The sequence below is a fragment of the Danio aesculapii genome, chromosome 12, assembly GCF_903798145.1.
Source record: "Danio aesculapii chromosome 12, fDanAes4.1, whole genome shotgun sequence".
NCBI classification, from domain to species: Eukaryota; Metazoa; Chordata; class Actinopteri; order Cypriniformes; family Danionidae; genus Danio; species Danio aesculapii.
The window spans coordinates 29,925,893-29,947,108 of NC_079446.1; the positions used below are offsets into that span (position 1 = coordinate 29,925,893).

At 36.4% G+C, this 21,216-nt stretch overlaps 1 protein-coding gene and 1 long non-coding RNA gene across 2 annotated transcripts in view; one reads left to right on the forward strand and one right to left on the reverse strand.

The window, feature by feature from the left end:
* The window catches only part of LOC130238222 (uncharacterized), a 146,869-nt gene extending 142,963 nt beyond the window's left edge, over positions 1-3,906 (reverse strand). Inside the window, exon 1 of the long non-coding RNA XR_008838615.1 lies at positions 3,782-3,906. This is a non-coding gene — a long non-coding RNA (uncharacterized LOC130238222). The remainder of the gene's footprint in view (positions 1-3,781) is intronic.
* A 15,918-nt stretch (positions 3,907-19,824) lies between these two features.
* On the forward strand, positions 19,825-21,021 carry LOC130238754 (urotensin-2 receptor). Its single transcript, XM_056469856.1, has one exon. The coding sequence runs from the start codon at positions 19,931-19,933 to the stop codon at positions 20,999-21,001; it is 1,071 nt and encodes a 356-aa protein (XP_056325831.1). The 5' UTR covers positions 19,825-19,930; the 3' UTR covers positions 21,002-21,021.
* The last annotated feature ends 195 nt before the right edge of the window (positions 21,022-21,216 follow it).

The following is a 21,216-nucleotide window of genomic DNA, read 5'->3' on the forward strand; positions in this document are numbered from 1 at the left end:
AGAATTGCCATCGACTTCTCTGGGTTTTGAGGCAAATGGGATGGACCATCACACAGTGATAATGTGTACTGTAGTCAGATAAATCAGCTTCCAGGTATTTTTGGGGAGAAATGGACACCGTGTTTTCCGGACCAAAGAAGAAAGACTGTTACCTGTCTAAAAGCCAGGGTCTGTCATGGTATGCGGTTGATTCAGTGCCCTTGACAAAGGTAACTTGCTCTTCTGTGATGGCACTATTAATGCTGAAAAGTACATAGAGATTTTGGAGCACAATATGGTGCATTCTTTTCCAGGCACACTCATGCATATTTCAAGCAAACTGCATAAGTCAATGCAAACTGTTGTTTGTTGTATTGTCCAATAGTATCTGGATGCAGCCTTTATGATGCAAGCTGAGATTGCATCACTCAGCGATGCAATGTCAGACGCAATGCACTCAATGGAGTGAGTAATGTCACTGTGACAGGTAGGGTTAGGGGTAGGGTTAGGTGAGCGCTTTAAAAAGCATTGGATGCAGCTCAGATTGCACTGCACCAGGTCTGCATCCAGACCCCTTTCGTATTGTCTGCAACGAAATACAAGTCAAAGTAAATTTAGAAATTAAGAAATAGAAATTGCATACCAAGTCAATAGGTGCTTTTCAAAATACTATTGGTTGGGTTAAGGGAAGGAAGATGGTGGGGGGGATCGGTCAGATTGGTTGGTCAGTCAGTTAATCGACAGTGGCCTCTGCTGGATTTACGTGAGAACTGCAGGTGCGAATGGCACTAGCGAGAGAAATTTCAGATCTGAAAAAGCATACACAGCGGCTTCTAGTGGATTCGGGAAAACAAAAACAGCAAAAATACGTAGCTCCTGGGATGTATTTTGCTCTCTCCAGAAATGTATATAGGGGTACGTAATCGGAATGAGCCTGGGTTGAGTTTTTCATGATTCAATTTACAATAACTCATTATTATCTGAGCATAAGCATAAATTAATGTATATTAGTATAGATATTGTAAATTGTGTCTGGTTTATAACTCACATGTTTAGTTCGGATCTACCACTGTTCATGCCAGGTGTAAACAGAGCATAAGATGAGCAGCATTAAATATTAAACAATTCAGTTATGTATTAGATGATATAATTCATGATTTAGTGGTGATGCTGTCTAAACAGGTATACAAAATTGTAACTTCCACACAGCTGTTAAATCCTTCCTGAATTTATTATTTACCAGCAGCAGCAGCAAAAAAAAAAAAAACACATTCATTAAAGTCATAATTTAAAATTGAGTTAACAAACTTACAATGGCTAATTAATTTCATTGTTGATTAGAGCATGCATATGGAAGCATGTTGCCCATTGTGAAAATCATTTCTAACCCTTGAAGGTGCATTTAGCAAATTGGTACTGAGTGATCTTCAAAGAGTTATTACCACAGTATGAAACCTCGCAATCTTGACAGAAGGCTGAAGCAGACAGTTTGCTTATCTAATTATAAACAGCATGAAGGTCGTTTGTTTAAAGACATCTGTGTGTTATTTGATCAGGGATATGTGTAAAACCATGTGTTCTCGAAATGCCAAAGCAGAGTCCATCACTGAGTGCCACTGAGCAACACAAAGCCTGTCTAAAATGTGAAACAAGATGAAATATCACCACCAATGGAAGACACCCAGAACAGATGACAGAAAAAAAGCTTAAAACAATAAGAATTAAATAAAATAAATAAATAAATGGCAGAATTAAAGGGCATTCTAGTGCTTTCTCACTTGAGTGTTGTCATGACAGCAGATGTTGACGGCCTTAGCGAAGTCTAAATTTTTGAAAACTTGTGATGACACTCCTCTGCATATTAAGTCAATGGAAATTAAATAGGCTTTTTGAAATCACTTCCAGACAAATTATTTAATAATTGTCTGTAGCCATGTCTGTTTTGATAAGGGCCTTTTGTGAGGCTTCTTGTGGCTTTTGAACCAGGAGTATATTAATGTACTCCACAATCAGGGACACACACACACAGTTGCAACCCATAATGAAGTCAAACGGCTTCCTTTTAGAGGCAGGAAGTCCAATAGGCATATTTCAGACTTGTACATCTATAATTAAGCTGCCAAAATAACAGTATAGTGCCTAAAGCACTTTTGCGTGTTGTATTGTCAGAATCCTCCCGGGACTAGGCACAGGCTGTAATTGAAAGTCTCGAGAATTGGATGACTTTATCACCTAGCTTGACTACAGTTACTTGTTATATAGTAATAATTCATTTCAAAGCACAGGAACAGCCAAAGGTTAAGTGTTAGCTGCAATGCATTCTGTTAGGGGTTGTGCTATTTCAGAATTTACTTTCTTTCATGTTTGGTATAGTGCAGTCATCATTATGAAAATCATTATGGAACAGATGGAGAAACGTACTGAGCTATTATGTAAAACCAGTGCCATTGCAATGCTAATTTAAATCTAGTTAAAGACACCTCTCTTTGCACAAGCGTATGCACAACATAAATCTGATTCAAATTCCATACAGTAAATGTTTGTTAGATTGCTCTAATTAGGGCATCCAGAACTGGGGAAACTTCTCAATAACAGCACTGTGTGAAGAATGGTATCTACACTTATGCCACAGCATGCTAGTCTGTCTGTCTCTTGGGAAAAGAGAGACAGACAGACTGGCACAGTCCTCCATGTTTGGAGGGAACATCACAATCACCTTGTTTATGGGACAAGTCCTTCCTACATGGCCAGCTTGAAAACACCCTGTTTGGGATGACCAGCACCAGTGCTCACTAATAATCCAGTCGTCCACTTCTGACTGGACTGCAGTTTTGTCTCTTTATTCATTTCGCCATTACTGATTTCCTGTCTGAGGCTCATTTTTCGTCAGTTTGTGGAGTTTTGAATTCTTGCCACTGTCACATTTGTCTAGCTTGGTTGGGAAGTGTTGCTTTAAATGAGGTAAGGTTTGATCTGAAAATTGCCATTTTCAAATCCTATTTTAAATGTAAACTGTTACAAGAGAAAACTTACAAGACAAATGAAGTTTATTTTTTAACTTAATTTATTGTAGTTTTCAAGAATAAATTAAGTTTAAAAAATAGTTCAGATGTAACAAGTTTAAAAGGCTCCTATGATGAAAATCAACTTTTGTAAGCTGTTTGGACAGAACTGTGTGTAGGTCATACCTGTCAACATTAGGATGTGAAAATAAGGGATATGCCCACCATAATAAGGGATTCCCCCGACCCGACCCCATAAAAAAAGAAAAATACATTAGCAGCAATTACATTAGCAAACAGTTCAGCTTTTGAAAATTAATAGCTATAATAATGAAATAAAATGAAGCTATCAAATCTCATTAGCCGTTTCTTCACTGTATAACTTCTGATTAAAGAGCAACGAATGAATCTCTTATTTATTTAGATTTTTTTTGTTTGATTACATTAAATAACAGGTGTAACTTTAAAAATGCACACATCTAGCGTTATTATGAAAGCTTTCGATTGTTTTCCTAACTTTTTATGCACATTCAGGAAGAAATTAGTCCTAATCCTAACCCCACCAAGATCAACATCTTTAGATATTATTATTATTAATTATGTGTATATGTCCGTTTAAACACGCACCCAAAACAGAGTTTCGCTCCGCTTCAAATCGCGTGTAACGTTACAGAATTCGTTTGGGAAACAGCATCTACTTATCACTATGGACCAGGTCAGCTGACAGTCATGTACCGCTATTACTGTTTTGAGGATTGCATATGATTTCATAACAAAGCGAAAGCACAGAACAGACTCACATTTAGGAGCAAGGGGCGGCCCCTGGTGGTTCGGTGGTTTGGTTAGCTTATTGGGAGGATCGGCTCTTTAATGTTTCAACAATGTATGTTGGATAGAGGATGCCATCGTCCATCGCCGATGGCACATAGACATCACAATGCTGAGCCAGCATCGCGAATCTCCACCCCCGTCGCTGCAACCTGCTCGCAATAAACACACACTTAGGTCCCGTTTACACTAATACGTCTTAGTTTTAAAATGAAAACGATCCACGTCCACACTGTCGTTTCACCTAGCATCTCCATCCACACTATACCACTGAAAACGCACATCACGTGACCACACTCTCACACATACACACACTGGCATACACTTCAGCAGCATATGCGCACGTCTGAGCTCCAGGCATTCAGAACGGGGTGCTTTGAGCACAAAATCCCAGAGAGCAGTGCACATCGGACAGTTTATCAAGGATGTACCTCTGAATCACGTCTCACTATAGTTGTTCAATGTGATATTTAATTAATCTTCTCTCTATCTAATGATTCATTGGTCTTTTGAATCTATTAGGTAACATGTCACAGCGTCAGTATACTGCTTCAATCTTTCGCTTTCACACTTGTAGCCTTGTACTTAGTCATTTTAGCGAAAACCTCAGATACTGTTGGTTGGTTGCTGCTAGTTGTGCACTTTTATACCAAGCAAGTTTGTCGACGGCATTATAACGACACAGATCACTTTGCCTATTCATGCCAGAGTCCGCGGAATAAGTGATTGACAGATGGTGATTTGTGTGAAACTTATCTTTATTCATTTATGATTTGATTACTTATGGGTAAAACAAAGACCATGCAGTTCAGGTAGTTAAAACGGTAGGCTACAAATGATCGTTATGAATTAATTATTCATAAATAATTAATTCACCGACACCTACAATGACGATGTCATCGTCTATCGCGATGTTTCACATTAGACCGTACGATGCCAAACGGGTCGACATCGCACAACCCTAATATCTACATAGAAAGGTACATTATATAGCATCGGCAAGTTCATAAATTCTTCAGAAATGGTTTTAAATGCTCATTTATGACCACAGAAATTACCCCTAGAATTTGGTTTTGACCATCCTTGCAATAGTCATGAATAATAATGAGCTCTGCTCTGATGCTCCGCAACTCATGGCAGTGTCTGCTTCACACGTGCACACACAGAATATACTCGAAATAGACCCATGCAAAATAATCCTTAAATAAAACTTCATTTGTCAAAATATTTAAACTAAATAAATACTTAAACTAAACAGTCAAATGACAATTGTTTCAAATGAAACAGAGACGAAGTTCACATTAGAAGCGAGTAAGCTATCTGTAGGCAACTATTGCAATTCTGCTCCTACATTACTGCTCCTCAGTTATGTGTTATAAATAAAATAAAAGCTAAACTATAATTTTACCAGACAAAACAGACTTTTATTATCAAAAAAAGAGATCTATTTTGAGTTGTGTTTTATGGTTTAACGTATATGAAAGCACAGGCAGGAATCAACCTCCTTATAAAGATGAGTTTTTGAAGTTTATAGTCATCCTTTTACCCCAGAAAAAACACAGACAGAGCTGAGTGATATGACACAATGCATAAATGTGTGTTAAACACTTACTGTATACTCAGCAGCCTACATCTGTTTGTTGCCTCATTAAACAAACTAAGCATATCACAATACACACAATAAATTAACAAAAGACACATTAAACAGACCTTATGGCTCTTCAGGGTGGCGCTGAATAAATTTACAATCCATATATCCTGCAATTAGACAGGTTGTAAACGGATAAGATGCATGGCTTCCAGTTTTACAAAAAGCACATTTTTTCTTCCTTCCTCCCTCTCATTTTCAAAATAAGAGTCCCACATGCATAGAATGTTTAATAAAAGTTAGATAGACTTAAAAATAAGTGGAAAAATATAATTGTTGTAATCTCATTAGAAAATGTTGTAGTCAATCAAAAGGAGCATAGGGCATGCATATTAATATTCCAGGTTGAACATAACAGACTGTGTTTTGATCTAATTTGTCAGTAATTCACAAGAATTTTACACTTATGGGCTTTACATGAGAATGAGGGAACGATGGTGTTTGATGTTCATGTTATGTAATTTTCATGTACTCAACTCTTATTATTCAGCTATGCTCTAAGTGTATCCAGATTGAGATATTTCTTTATTATATTTAATTCAATAACTTATAACTAAACATGCCTACTTTAACTTCAGATAAAATCATTGGCAACGTTTTTGACCTTGTCAGAACAGCAGTGTGTGCAAAATCCTTAAGTCCGTGTAATCCTTGAGACCTCAGCTGTATGTTTGAACTGTCTCCTCCCACTACACCCCCCACTGTTCAGTGATCACATCGATTTAAAAAACAGGATCACAGGACATGCAGTCACATCAAACAGGAAGAACTCATATGACACTTGGAGAAGATGAGAACACTCCAGCACCAACACAGCAAACAACAAAAAGCACCTAAGGGCAAATGGAAATGATCCGACAGAGCGAAACAGAGGAAAAATCCACTGAAGTCCTGAAGATATCCATGGCAGAATATGCTGAAAATTTTATCATATATATAGATGATGAATTCCAACCTTGGTTTCTCCTTGGGCACATCATTAGCTCTGGTGATCATCGTGCAGTTCTGAAAACCCGAGAGAAACTTTACAATGGAATAATTCTGCTCATGTTTTAATAATTTCTGTGGAGACCTTGTTAAGGCATCATCCTTTTCTCATGATAAATGCCCCATGAGGAACAAAACCAGAAAAGGTCCTGGTTTAGCGATGTCTACTCTACACTAATCCAGATACATTTGAATACTGAGCTACATTTTGGCCTTCTGCCATGGAAGCAGCATATTTGTCCTGCATAAACAGCTTGAAGATGCTCTCCCAAGTGGATACATTTGTTATAGTGTGAATGGTGAAAACAGATATTTGAAAAAGATTATTGCATATATACATGCAAAATGCATATTGATCCCATGTATTGTTCTGTCTTATGTGCCTGCAATGTCTTATTCACATTCCCTTTTAGAATATTTAGTCACAATTGCTGTCATGTGGCAAAATGTGAACTCAAATATATATATTACACCATAAACAGATTGGAATTATGTCCAAACTAGAAATCATCTGTGAGTGTCTTGATTTTTTATATATTTTTTTGCAAACAAAATAATCATGCCGTACTTCAGAGGGTGTTTAAGCAACATCATTTTCAATAATTTACTAAAACTCAAAAACTGAGTTTGGGCCATTAAACAGCATCATCTTGGGGCCTGAAAATGCAAACTTTTGAAAATGGACAGTGTTTACAGAAACATGATTTTGTGAAAAGTGCATGCATTGAATCCACAATATCAAATCTATGTTAATTACAGCTTCCCACAGCTTGCAAGATTCACTTCTGTTTTCTGATTGTTTGCATTTTCAAATTGCATTATGAGACTTTGATTTCTCCAGACAACATTTGATACTGAAAAAACAAAGTGATTTTTATTGGCAATTTTAGTTGTTTGAAATAGTATTATGCATAAACAATTTACTGTAATTCACATGACCAACCAAGAAAAAAAAATCATAAAAATGTGAATAAAAATCGCCAAATTTGTGAATTCTACAGAATCAAAAAAGAATATGAATGACTACTGCTTTCAACCATTGATTTTCAGGACAATACCGTAACAACAACTATAATATTACTACTAGGGAATAGGGATGCACCGATCTGGATTTTTTTTGGTCGATATCGATAACCGATAACACTTTAGATTTAGAGGCTGATAACCGATATATATATAACATGCAACTTGACTGTTGCATAAAAATAATACGGTAAATAACAAAATGGGATTTAATTCACAAAGTTAAATAAATATATTTTAAATAAAATGAAAATGAAAGAACTAAAGAACTGAGACCAGCTCAAATTTTCTTGAATAAATCATGTTACAGTAATGTGCATATGTACAAATATGTAATATATGTAATATGTAAAAATATGTAATTTGACAGTTCAGAGCGAAAAGCTACTGTATATACAGATAGTATGCTTTACTTAAAATATGCATAAAATTCGTTCCATTTGGTGTTTTGGATTATTTTGAACACATGTAGGTGCTGCTTGTCAATCAGGCAACGCTTTATGTTCGTGCATCCTCAATACCAAGAACCAATGCAATCTCACTGCAATTCGTAATTTTTTGATTTAGTGGCTAATTTGTATGACTTCGTACAATCTCATTTGTAATTCGTAATACGTTTTTCTTGTGAGATCAAGCTGCAAGAATGCATCCGGGTTGTTTCACGCGTCCTCCGTTCTTGCGATCTTGAGTTCTGGAACTGAACTTTGGTGGTTATTGATGATTGGTGGTTACACAAGAACACAAAGACGCAAGATCGCTGAAAAACGCATTTTGTGAAAATGCTCCATCAGTGCACTGACAAGTCTGAACAAGTTCTGCCCACGCATGCGTGAGACAGGCAGTTCTGTACAATTACATAATCTATTGGCTTAAAGGGCCTAATTTTGATATCAGATCGATAACAATATCATTAAAAATAACATTTATCGTCCGATAACGATATGGCCGCTAATATATTGTGCATACCTAATTACCACATATTAGGGCTGGGCCATATGCCAAAAATGTAATCTACATAATTACTGTATTTTCCATATTGAATGATAACAATATATATTTCGATGCAAGTTGTTAAGACTTAAAAAAAAAAGAGTACCCAAACAATGACTGAAGCCACAAAAATAACATATTTTCGGCAAATAAATTTTCGATGGCTGAAAATTGGTACATGCCTAATAACAACACACTTTTAGATTCCAATTGTTGCACAATTTTGCTGTGTGATTGGCTCTTAGATCAATATAGAGTAAAAAAATTCAATATAATATCATTTATTGACCCAGCTCTACCACATATACAGTATATCGCACACAAAATATAACGATGAGAATATTTAGCAAATTTTGTATGTGTGTCTCAATAAATAACATTCTTCCTCCATACTTTAACACGTGGTAATGAGAATGACATTGTCATAAGTATAGCAAAAAAGTAAAACATTTGCAAGGTCAACTGCTAACATCTATTCAAAAAGCAGCATTGATCCTCTATAAAAGTCAAAGTTTCTCAATATGCATTAATTATGCAATCTTACGTCCTTGTGTTCTCGTGTAACGTCATCATCAACCGCCAAACTTAAGTTCCTAAACTCAAGACTGCAAGAACAGAGGAAGCGTGAAACAACCCGGATGCGTTCTTGCAGCCTGATCTCATGAGAAAACATAAGTATTTTACGTTTTAACAGTTTGGTGGCAAATTCATACGAATTTGTACGAGTTCAGTCGTACAATTTTAAAAAGGAGGCGTGGCACCCAACAGTCATTGGGTCATTAGAAGCCCCAACAGTCATTGCGACTGAATAAAAGAGGTGGGAGGCACGGCATTTATAATTAAAGTTCAGAGATATAACTTATTTATCCCAGACGTTTCCCTAAATGAGACGGTGAAAGTAAACATTAACATGAAAATCTTAATAAAGGCATAAACACATTAAGGGTGTTTATTTGCTGTAATTCATATTAAAAAAACTGTTTTATTTGTATTGTGCAAAGTATATTTGTAAGGTTTTTGTCCATGTTATTTATAAAAGGGGAAAAAACAAATTGTTGAATGCTGTTTTGTTTAAATGATTTTTAGTTAAAAATGAGTGAAGGTCATGCGACCATCTACAAGAACGCAGCATTTCTCATTTCTTTTTCCAGCATCTCATTTCTCAGGACACATGTTCTCTGCTCTTGCAGTCTACGGAGTTCGTTCTTCCGAGGTGACCTGGCAAGACCGGTCTTCACAAGAACACGAGTACGTTCTCTGCATTCTTGGAATTGAGAAACAGCCAAAGAATCAAATGCTTCTGCAACCCCACCTTGCTGTCAGCGAATGCATATATAACCATGCACAAGGTCAAAAACCATTTGAAGCTTGTGGAAAAGAACAACTTTTCAGTGAGTTTTTATAAACAGAAAACAAAGCGACATGAATGCAAAGCAAAAATAATACAAAAACACAAAAGAAAAAATTGCCAGTGAACATAGATGGTATTCAAACAGAATTCGATTTTTCATTGATATTGCATGTGAAAGCAACTCAAAACAAAGCATGTATAGTCTACCACTATACACTGAAAAGATAAGAAAAAAGCAGCCACAAGTAATGCTTTTGTTCAAAACACAATCATTCTACAGTTTGAATAGTGAAAGCGATTTTTTTAGCAAGCATTACTATGGCAAGCCGTTTTGTAAATAGAACTAGTATATATTTTCATTCGGTTGGTACCTATAATAAAATCATTTCTATGAAGAAATACTACTTATTTAGTAGACACCAGTATGTGTTAGATGTTTTGTTGTTGTTGAAACAATATCTCATTAGACCCTGCTTGTTTTTTTTTTTTTGTTTTTTTTTCATGGATCCTATAAATAGACAACAGTACTTTTTCTTTACATACTAGTACTTATCTCACATTTCATTGGTGACTAGTACATATTCTATCATTACTAATTAGATTTCAAATTACAAAAATTTCAAATCTTTGTTATTGAATCTGCCATTAAAATTACAATTATTCAGTTTTGACTAGTATGTATTTCAGATGTGAATGTTCAGTTGTGACTTTTTACTAGTAATAATTCATTAAGTACTTTTAGTCCTATTCTTTAACTACTACTCTATTCAATCATCTTTATTTCTATAGCGCTTTTTACAATGTAGATTTTTTTACAATCAAAGCAGCTTAACAAAGAAGTTCTAGTAAATTGAAAATGTGTCAGTCCAGTTTTAGAGTTGAAGTTCAGTTTAGTTGAGTTCAGTGTGGTTTAATTTTCACTGCTGGGAGTACAAATACTGAAGAGCAAATCCTTCCTTCGATACCGCTGACTTGCTTGGTTTGGGACTTGTGGAGCTGTGTGAGAAACAAAACTTCACCAATTGATGAAAGTGAAGGAAAAAAAACCTAGAGACAAACCTGGCTCAGTTGGGCGCGGCCATTTCTCCTCTGGCCAAACTTCTTGTGCAGAGCTGCAGTCTAGGCACCAGAGGCATGGAGAACGCTGGCCGTCCATCGTGGAAAAGCTGCAGGTGTGAGTAGGTCACCAGCGGGTGTTCAGGCTGGCCCATGGGATCAATGCGGAGAATAGTCTGTCAGTGTGGTCTTATGCTCTCCACTCCTGCATGACCGCCATAGTATCTGCTCAGGATATGGCCTGGTCCAAGATTATGGATACCTCTAGAAGTCCTCTATGGTTGGCATCATGTCTTTGTATGTGATGAACTACCATGGCCTTGCATTACAATTAGTACAATTTGTTAACAGTTTTTACATGTTTTTATATTCTACTTACATTTTTAAAATACCTGCATGGAATTACATCTCATTTTAAACCCAACTCATCTCACAAAAACCGACATGTCCCATCAGCTATACAATAAGGGCATTCAAAATGTCTATTTTGTTGTATTCCTTCTATATGCAATTCTGTATGAATGTTTGAGTCTGAAAATGAAAATCTACATCATGGCAAGTTCAATTTCACCATGTTTTCCCACATGTTCAGGAGTGCACAATGTACACCAATGCAAATCACTACTTTTTGAAAAACATCTTACAATCAGTACAACTAGAGAAGCCAAGCACGGATGCAGATGGAGCAGATCAAATAAATGATCAAGCTTATCCGTAAGTGACAAGGTATAAATAAGCTACTTCAAGAAAACAGTTCCATATGTGATTTTCCTCTATATTTTTGATGTGAGCACTTGGTTTATTGCAAATCAGTGAATAATAAACCTACAGAGATAAATGGGATCCTCGTGTCTCAAATTCCCTGACTGAATGATGACAGATTCCCATTCTCCATTAATGTCCTGCCTATTCAAACGGAGGCACTTGCTCCCTCAGGTTTTTAAGTAGATTTTATATTAAAGGTATTTTGCTACCTTCTCTCTTTTGCAGATTTTCGCCATTTAAATTATGTATAAAATTAATCAACTGGAATAAATTTGAACACTCAGTATTTAAATTACAAATATACTGTAGGTAGTGTCACAAAACTTTCCTAGGACATCAGATTACATGTTTCAAAGCAATATCAGACAATTCTAGAAGACAATGGCATGCATAAAAACTAATTTCTGTGTTTTGCTCAAAGTTGCCTATAAAATATAGATGCATGATGCACCTGGCATGGTATCATTCATCAGGCTTATTCATATTGATATGAATATTAGTTGCTTATAACAAAAGAATTGAATGAGAATTTGTATATTTCTATTTATCGCATTTAATTAATTTAAATAGCTATAATATTGACAAAATATAACGATTTTTATTAAGATTTTATTTTATTTATTTAGAAAATTTTTTGCTCCCACTTTATATTTGTCACAGCCAGGTCAGGTTCTCCCCACTCCCAATCACCCTGATCACTGTCACATGAATATTAATCAGCCCCGCACCTGAACGTCATTCCCAATCATCACTCCAGCACTATAAAGTCCCTCACTCAATTTCCGACCTCGTTGCTACAAAAAAAAGTACTACACTCTCCTCACGGTCAGTGTCTAAAGTGATTTCCAAGTTTATTTACCTCTCTTATTTCCCTATGATATCCAGTGTCTGCGTCTCTTCTAACTAGTGTGGTTTCTCCTGGTCCCTTCTCTGGTTGTCATCAATCCCGATCCATTCTCTCTGTGTGCCTGACTTCCAATACTCCAACAGTCCCTCCGATACAGCTGGTCATTCATATCCAACCCTGCCATCCTCTTTCATTAAACTGTTATATTACTTACATCTCTGGATCCAGTCTCCACCTGTGACAATATTAAGTGGCTTTAACTAATATGTACTTACAGTGAAATTAAAAAAATGTTACAATCTGCTTTTTAAATCAAGACTTATCGGTGACCTATGGAATACTGTTTCCGGGTCCAAGCCGCTACTCATTTGAATTGAGAAAATATTTGTTTATAACCACTTATTAGTCCTATCACACTTTAAAGTGAATTTAATATAAATTCATGGTGTACACAACAATCTCTGGACTTGCTGCATCACAAACACCAAAATTTTACCAATTTATAAAAAATGTATGACTTTCTGGCCATCGGATATTAGGCATGGATATATATATATATATATATATATATATATATATATATATATATATATATATATATATATATATATATATATCGCGGTCATGATTTTCAAATGTATTACAGTGCTTTGTAAACGTTTATTATTACCATTTGATGAGTCTCCTCATTCAGTCTGATAGAGTGCTTGGACCCGGAAGCTGCTTCACATGACATCACACTTAACAAGTAGATGGAGTTGTGCAAATACATGTTTTTACATTGTACTTATGCTTAAATGATTTTTATGATTAAATATCTGCTTGTACTTACATCTGTAATCATTTTCTGTAATTACATTTATATTTATATACACCATAACCCACACTTAAACTTACACATACCACCAAACCTGTCCATAATCCCACCTCAAGAGCACCAGAAGTGTTCTGCAATACATAATGAACACCTTAAGTACATTGTATTTATATTTTGCTGCATTTACACATTACCAATCATGATATGATGTTTATCATCTTTCAATATTGACCTCAGTGATCACAATATGAAAATTTCCCCAAATGGTGCAGCCATATACTTAAAGGATACTAGCATTTAAAAATAAGTATGAGTAGCATAAAAACAAAAACTAACATGCTTTATAGATTAAATGATAAAATGGCTTACTACAGTGTTTGGACCAACAGGAAAGTGTTCATTTGTGTGGATGGAGTGGTAAAAGTTGACAACCAGTTGCAGATGATCCCAGCTGTTTGATTTGATCAGCGCTCGCTACACAGCATGAAGAGCAGAAACTGTGGCTTGCAGTATACACACTGCAGTCCTATTTCAATCATCCTTGAGTATCCTTTCTTTAGACATGACAGTACAAGCTTACATAAGTCCCAAAGGTGCATGTAGTTTACAGAGAAGAACTGCCAGTTCTAAAATCGAAATAAGCAGCAAAAGATGTACACATGTGAACTCGACAGAGCTTAACAAAGCCATCTAATGCTTTCTGTGGTCTTGATCATATTCAATACAAGCAAAATCTATCTCAGTCTGCTCTGACAAGTTCAAGCAAGCCTGCAATCAAAACTGTCAATTCTTGTTTTGTTTTTTTTCATGAACTTTGACAGTGTTTATAAATTATGTACCAGCACGTATCATTAATTTTTAAAAAGTCACGAACCCTCGTAACCTTTTATCAAAATAACCTCCCTCTTTCTTGTCTTGTATGATGACATTGACTGGTGCAAGAGCAGATCAACCTGTCACTCACATTAGATCACAGCAACAGAATTCAATTTGCAGCATTTTCTTTTTCTATTAATTTGTTCCATATAAATAATTTAAAAAATATATTTTGTTTGAACCTAACGGAAAGATTTACAATCTATAGGAACTATAAGGTCAACTATAATGTAAAGCAGGGGTAAGGAAGCTTTTTTCAACAAAAAGCCATTTCTGAAAAAGCCATTTTAAAAAACACCTCTGATGAAAATCAACTTTTGTAAGCTGTTTGGACAGAACTGTGTGTATGTATACTGTGTCCACTGTCATATTGGAGTGATACAAACACAACAAGTCTCTTTTTTAAATTTCCTGACGTTAAAATAGGATCCAAATCCCAGTGATTTTGAGGCCCACCGCAATGTGACATAGGGCCGCATGGTGTAAATGCGCATGTACAGTATATGTGTGTGTATGTGCGTGTGTACTGCAAACGGCATTTGTGTGTGACTCATCATTTTAGAAAGGCTTGAATAAACTCCACCGCAAATACATCAAATAAACTTGGTATTTTTGACTTATGAGCTGTATTTCAGCTTCATCTGAGTCTGTCTCTATCACTGACTGCTGTTTATCTGATGTAACGCATTAGAAGCAGACACGCACATGGGAACGATTGGCGTGGAGAAGCAACCCATTTGGATTTAAAGCCACAGGCTACAAAAACAACTACACTGTATTTTGACAGCAAAATGGGCAGATTGTGGAGGTTAAAAAAATTATCTGATGAGTATTTTGAGCTGAAACATATATAACTACAATTATTACAACTACTATAAATAATACAGGTTGAAACAAGACACAAACAAAAATAAACAAATATGAAGCATTTGATTGCCCTTTATTGGTGTCTCAATTCAAGTTAATCTACAGCGCTACACACGTGCATTTGTCAAAACATCTTTTTATTGTAAATTGAGTTTTTACTTATTTTGCTGTAAAACAATTACTATAAAAGGGAATTGTAATTGTATTTTCAAAAGGAAACTGATTTCTAGTGACAGTTATACATTTTTTAACTTTGTGAAACTATATAAAAAAATTAAAGAACTAATATTTTTTAAAATTTTGTATAAAATATATTTTAAAATCTGCGGTTCATTCCGCTGTGGCGACCCCGTATTAATAAAGAGACTAAGCCGAAAAGAAAAGGAGCGAATGAATATTTTAAAAATAGGGTAAAATTGATTTTGTTATTCACTGCATTTATGAAACGGTGCTTCTTTTGGTCTGATTCACTACGACTGTCAGATTGGTGGAATGTTCTGAACAGCATCATGGGTAATGTACTTTTCACCATGAATTTCTCAAAGATGACTTTAAAAATTCTGAAGATATTGCTAAAACAAATCAATTCCCCTAACTTAACATATCTTTTACATCAAGACATTTACCACAAGCTAATTTGCTGCGATTAACCTGCTATAGCTCCACGAACGGTGGGAATTTCTGTACAACATAATTTATTTTTCACCATGAATTGAGCTGTTAAACATGATTTACATTGATTAAAAACCGTACTGATCTGTCTTTAATAGTTTTAAAATCCAAAATCACTGGCACTTTTACTACAGGAACCAGCTCTATAGCAAATGATAACAATCTAATCCCCAAACAAACAAAAAAAAAAAAGATGTCCCACCCTATATTTTTTTCTTGTTCAAGAAGCTGTTTCACTCAGATGTACAGCACAGTAGGAAACAAAAGACTATCGCAACTTCAATTTCATGCCGACTTCATCAAAAGCTGCTCTCTATCCAGAACAGCACCACGGACAGCTCCCCATTAACACACCTGAAAACAATGTTTTTCCCAGCAGGAGAGAGGTAAATGTCTTCTGTCATGCAACTAATCAAAACACCACAAACAGTTACAGGAAGTGTCGAACTTTGCAAAGCACGTAAACACACAAACAACCCCCTGCGCCTCCTGTAGCTGAATTTGCCCACTGAAAGAGTTCCTCTTCAGTAGCTTTAGTAAAGCATCATTAGTATTCAGCTCCCACTGTTATGCTACAGTTCCGCCCCGCCAATCATGTGCTCTCGGTCTCGTACACCCAAAGAACTCTCAACTTCATGCACACGGTGTACTTACTGTATATAACAACATTCTCTGCTTCATGCGGCGCTGCTTTTCATTCCAGTGTAAGGGTCTACTTAGACCATTGACGGCTTCTTTCACAAATAAAAAGCATATTATACTGCAGACGACGTGGTGCTTTCACAGAAAAATCACTAACTTTGGTATTTACTTTAAAGCCTCTTGAGATGTTTTGCAATATAGAACTACTTTATAAAGTAAATGTGAAATTTATTCATGGACCATATCAAAAACAACATGTGTTGACAAAAGTTGTACACTGCGATAGCAAAACAACATATAACGCATGGGGACTGGCAAGATATAAATCCATGCTTAACTATAGCACAAAAACATCTCCAAACCACTGAGAAAATATCTGCAGGGCTTCACACAGGCTAAATATGGCATAAATGGATATTAACATTGTCTTGCAGTAGTGAAGTAAATAAGAAATTGATTTCACATAACAGTAATTGCACTTAAAACTGTTTTATAGATACGTTTATAAAAAAATTTTAAGTACGAGAAAATTAGGAGAACAAAATTACAACTGATTTATAAAGGGGGATTTGGATTACTTAAGGGTGCAATTTGTTCATTTAGGGTTCATACATTGACTGCTGTTTTGTTACCAATGTGTGAACAACTTGACATGAAACTTAAAAAGAAAAATAAGACCCTTCTCAACTTCCTAGGGTGTCTATGAAAGCCTACAGAATGATTTTTTTTTTTATGTGAAGGGCTCGGAACGTTTTTCCTGGGAAGTCAAAGGGATGTGCTCCCAGGAGCCTTTCTTCTGTTGACAGATGAAAGAATGTTTATACAGTGCTTAAGTTTGTGCTGAAAGAGCCATTCATTTCTGTATTTCAGTGTGTCATTTAAAGAAACTATTCAAACTATAGTCTCATGTAGCCCAATTTATAGAGTTTGTACCTCAACACAAATGCATTTTCAACTTCATTTTACTTCTAATAAAAAGTAGAAAACTTCACTGTGAGTAGACTATATCAGGGTGTTGAAACTTTCTGGAACATGTATTTATATATGAATATATAATTTATGAATATATATAATTTATATATTTGCGTCAAACTTTTAACATCAAATAAATCTTTCCATTGACTAAAACATGATTTAGAGTGCAAAATTTCCTTGCTCTATGAAAATACATTGAAAGGTTCTTTGAAGAACTAAACATTACCTCAATAAATAAATAAATAAATTAAATAAATCAATAGATAAAAGAAAAGCAAAACTTTCTAGAACCTTAATTCTTAAAGGTGCAGTATGTAAGTTTGACACTCAGTGGTTGAACTAGGTACTCTTGAATCAAAACAAATGCAAGTGCAGGTTGCCAGATTGAAGACAGTGATTTAAATTGTTCTAAAGCAACAGCACCCGATAGAAGGAATATTTTTTATATTAAATTTAGTTTTTGTTCTAACCAAGACTTCAAATATATATATATATATATATATATATATATATATATATATATATATATATATATATATATACAGCTTATAAACAGCTTCTATTTCTCACAGGTGAAAAACAGAAAACCGACAACGTTTACCTCAGGTAAACCTCATGTGCTTTATTCAGTGTTAAATGCTGTGATTCTGAATGGCTGTATTTAAATTGGTCTCATCTTACATCTTGTGCAAACAGCCAAATTGCTCATCACTGCGTATCTCCTCACGTAGTGTGTTAGGACACGTGGTTACAATGTAACCTGCTCACCTAATGTTTATGCTCATAATATTTATATAATTTATAATTAATAGCCTCATGTGGAACTCTGAATCTGTATCTCATTCCGGAGTCTGCTACTGTCCACCGGAGGTCGCATTTAGGTCACGGACGCATGCTTTCAGAGTCTTTCTAAATGAAATTCGCGGTTTTCCACCAAGGCAACCTGGAGTGCTGAAATATAATTGGGTAAATTGGCATTGGGCAAGTTAAAATTACCAAAACAAAGACAGCGTTCTGGCACGGAAAAAAACATTTTCAAAGCAGAATATCTGACTTCAGCAATGTTTTTCAGATAAACATGTTCACTTCACATGTTTCTTAAATATCTGCAAACATATTATGGTATTTTTATGCTTTACAAGAGTCAAAAACTTACATTCAGCACCTTTAAAAGTTTCCAAAAAGTTTTTCGGTTTTCAAGAGCGCTTTAAAATCTAAAGGACCCTTTCCACTTCGAAGAACCTTTTTTTTTTTGGAATGGAAAGATTATATGGATGTTAAAATCTCTTTATTAAGCCTTTAATGTTAATACAGTACTTTTATTTAGAATGATTATCTTTAAGACTCCCCACTGAACCATGTGCCTACAGTCATTCAACTTGAACTTGATATACAATTAGGCCTGTATTATAAATTAGCATGTAGACATCAAGACAAGGGGCGAGGTGATGGCACAGTGTCGCCTCACAGCAAGATGGTCGCTGGTTTGAACCTCGGCTGGGTCAGTTGGTGTTTCTGTGTGGAGTTTGCATGTTCTCCCCGCGTTAGCGTGGGTTTCCTCCAGGTGCTCCTGTTTCCATCCACAGTCCAAAGACATGCTGTACAGGTGAATTGGGTAGGCTAAATTGTCCGTAATGTATGAGTGTGAATATATATAGTGAGTGTTTATAGATGATTCCCAGTGATGGGTTGCAGCTGGAAGGGCATCCGCTGCGTTAAAACATATGCTGGATAAGTTGGTGGTTCATTCCTCTGTGGCGGTCTCAGATTATATAAATAGGACTAAATAGGACTATTAATAAAAGGACTAAGCCGAAAAGAAAATGAATGAATGAACATAAAGACAAAAGAAGAGAACATTTATTTAAAAACAAAACTCCCTAGTCTATTAAAAGACATAATACAGCACACAGTAACAGTATTTTAGTGTTTTTGCAATTGAATAAATAAAATAATGTCTTTTGTCTCTTAAATATTTTTTATTTTATTACCGAGTGTATCCCTATAGTGTTTATAAATATCCAGCCACAGGAAAGGTTTTTTAGAGTGGTGCAGGTCTGTGGGAATAACCCAAGGTCAGACACAGCGTGATGATAAACTGCTAATGTCATTTGCCACACGCTGATTCAGAGGAGAAAAATATGTCCAAATAACCTATTTCACACCTAAACATACATTTTATGTTTCATTAAAAAGGAGAGTCGTTTCAAAATGTTGTGCCGAAAGTAGCTAATAAAATGCGTCATATAATGCAACGTACTTGAATAACATCTGACAAAAATTGGTTTAGCATTTTCATTCATTTATTGGCAAAATGTCTGCTTTGCACATTTTACCTGAATCATTAAAATGTATGATTAAACAAATAATCTATAAAACGACAGTAACAAGACTAGCCTAAACAAATGCACATTGTCTCTAAACTTTCTCCGATATTTAGTGTGGTAAAAGGCAGGTGCAGAGCATCAGTTTGACGTCAGGAGCTGCGGACACCGGCGGGCGAGAGCGCTCAGACACATTTGTCAAGTATCCAAACACAGCGTGTGGGGTCTCGCGCACCTGGCACAAAGTTACCGCGCAGAGCTCCACATTCACCGCGAGCGCAATGAATTACAACAAGTCTAGCGGTCCGTCCCGCAGCAACTCCGGTTCGGTGGACGAGCTCGTGATCACATCGACTTTTGGGACGCTGCTCTCGGTGGTTTACATCGTTGGAGTGTCGGGAAACGTCTACACGCTGGTAGTCATGTGCCACTCCATCCGCTTCGCCACTTCCATGTACATCTCCATCATTAACCTGGCGCTTGCGGATCTCCTTTACCTCTCCACGATCCCTTTCGTGGTGTGCACGTACTTTCTAAAGGACTGGTACTTCGGGGACGTGGGCTGCAGGATACTGTTGAGCCTGGACCTGTTAACTATGCACGCGAGTATCTTTACTCTGACGGTGATGTGCATGGAGCGCTACCTGGCAGTGACTAAACCGCTGGATACTGTTAAACGCTCCAAAAGCTACCGAAAAGCCATGGCGTGGGGCGTTTGGATGTTGTCCCTCGTTTTAACTCTGCCCATGATGGTCATGGTTAATCAGACTACTAAAACAACCGCAGACGGAGGAGTGAAAAGGATGTGCGCGCCCACCTGGGCACCTCAGGCGTATAAATTGTACCTGACTGTCCTGTTCTGCACGAGCATAATGGCGCCAGGGCTTGTCATTGGTTACTTGTACACCAGACTGGCCAGGACGTACCTTGAGTCCCAAAAGACGCCAGCAGTTAAAGGCAGCAAGCGCTCGCCGAAACAGAAAGTTTTGATAATGATTTTCACCATCGTGCTCGTGTTCTGGGCGTGCTTTCTGCCCTTTTGGATATGGCAACTTGTGCCTCTGTACCACAAGCCCTTCAGTCTCGCCTCACACACGCACACGAGCATCAATTACCTCGTGGCGAGTCTGACCTACAGCAACAGCTGCATCAACCCGTTTCTGTACACGCTCCTCACCAAGAATTATCGGGAGTATCTTAAAAACCGTCACAAGAGTTTTTACCGCTACACGTCATCGTTTAAACAGCGCCCACCGAGTTTGTACTCTTGGGGAAAGTCTGCGTCATCCAGTAATCAGTTTGAGTTCAACTCTGAGACGCTTGCCATGGCGCAGTTAAAGGTGATGCAGTGAAGAGATTGGAAAGCTTAACCCGTTCTTCGAAGGTAAGCGTGAGGCTTTGTTTAGGTGAACTACTTGCCCTATACGGTGATTTGCATTCACGACACGTTATATATAAAATAATCTCCATAAAATATTATCTATATAATTGCCAGAGAAATTGGTGGTTCATTCCACTTTGGCAACCATTGGATAAAACCAGCAATAAGTGACTAAGTGAATAACAT

What these genes read in the sequence shown, in the direction of transcription:
- LOC130238754 (XM_056469856.1), top strand. Translation starts at nt 19,931, where the DNA reads ATGAATTACAACAAGTCTAGCGGTCCGTCCCGCAGCAACTCCGGTTCG.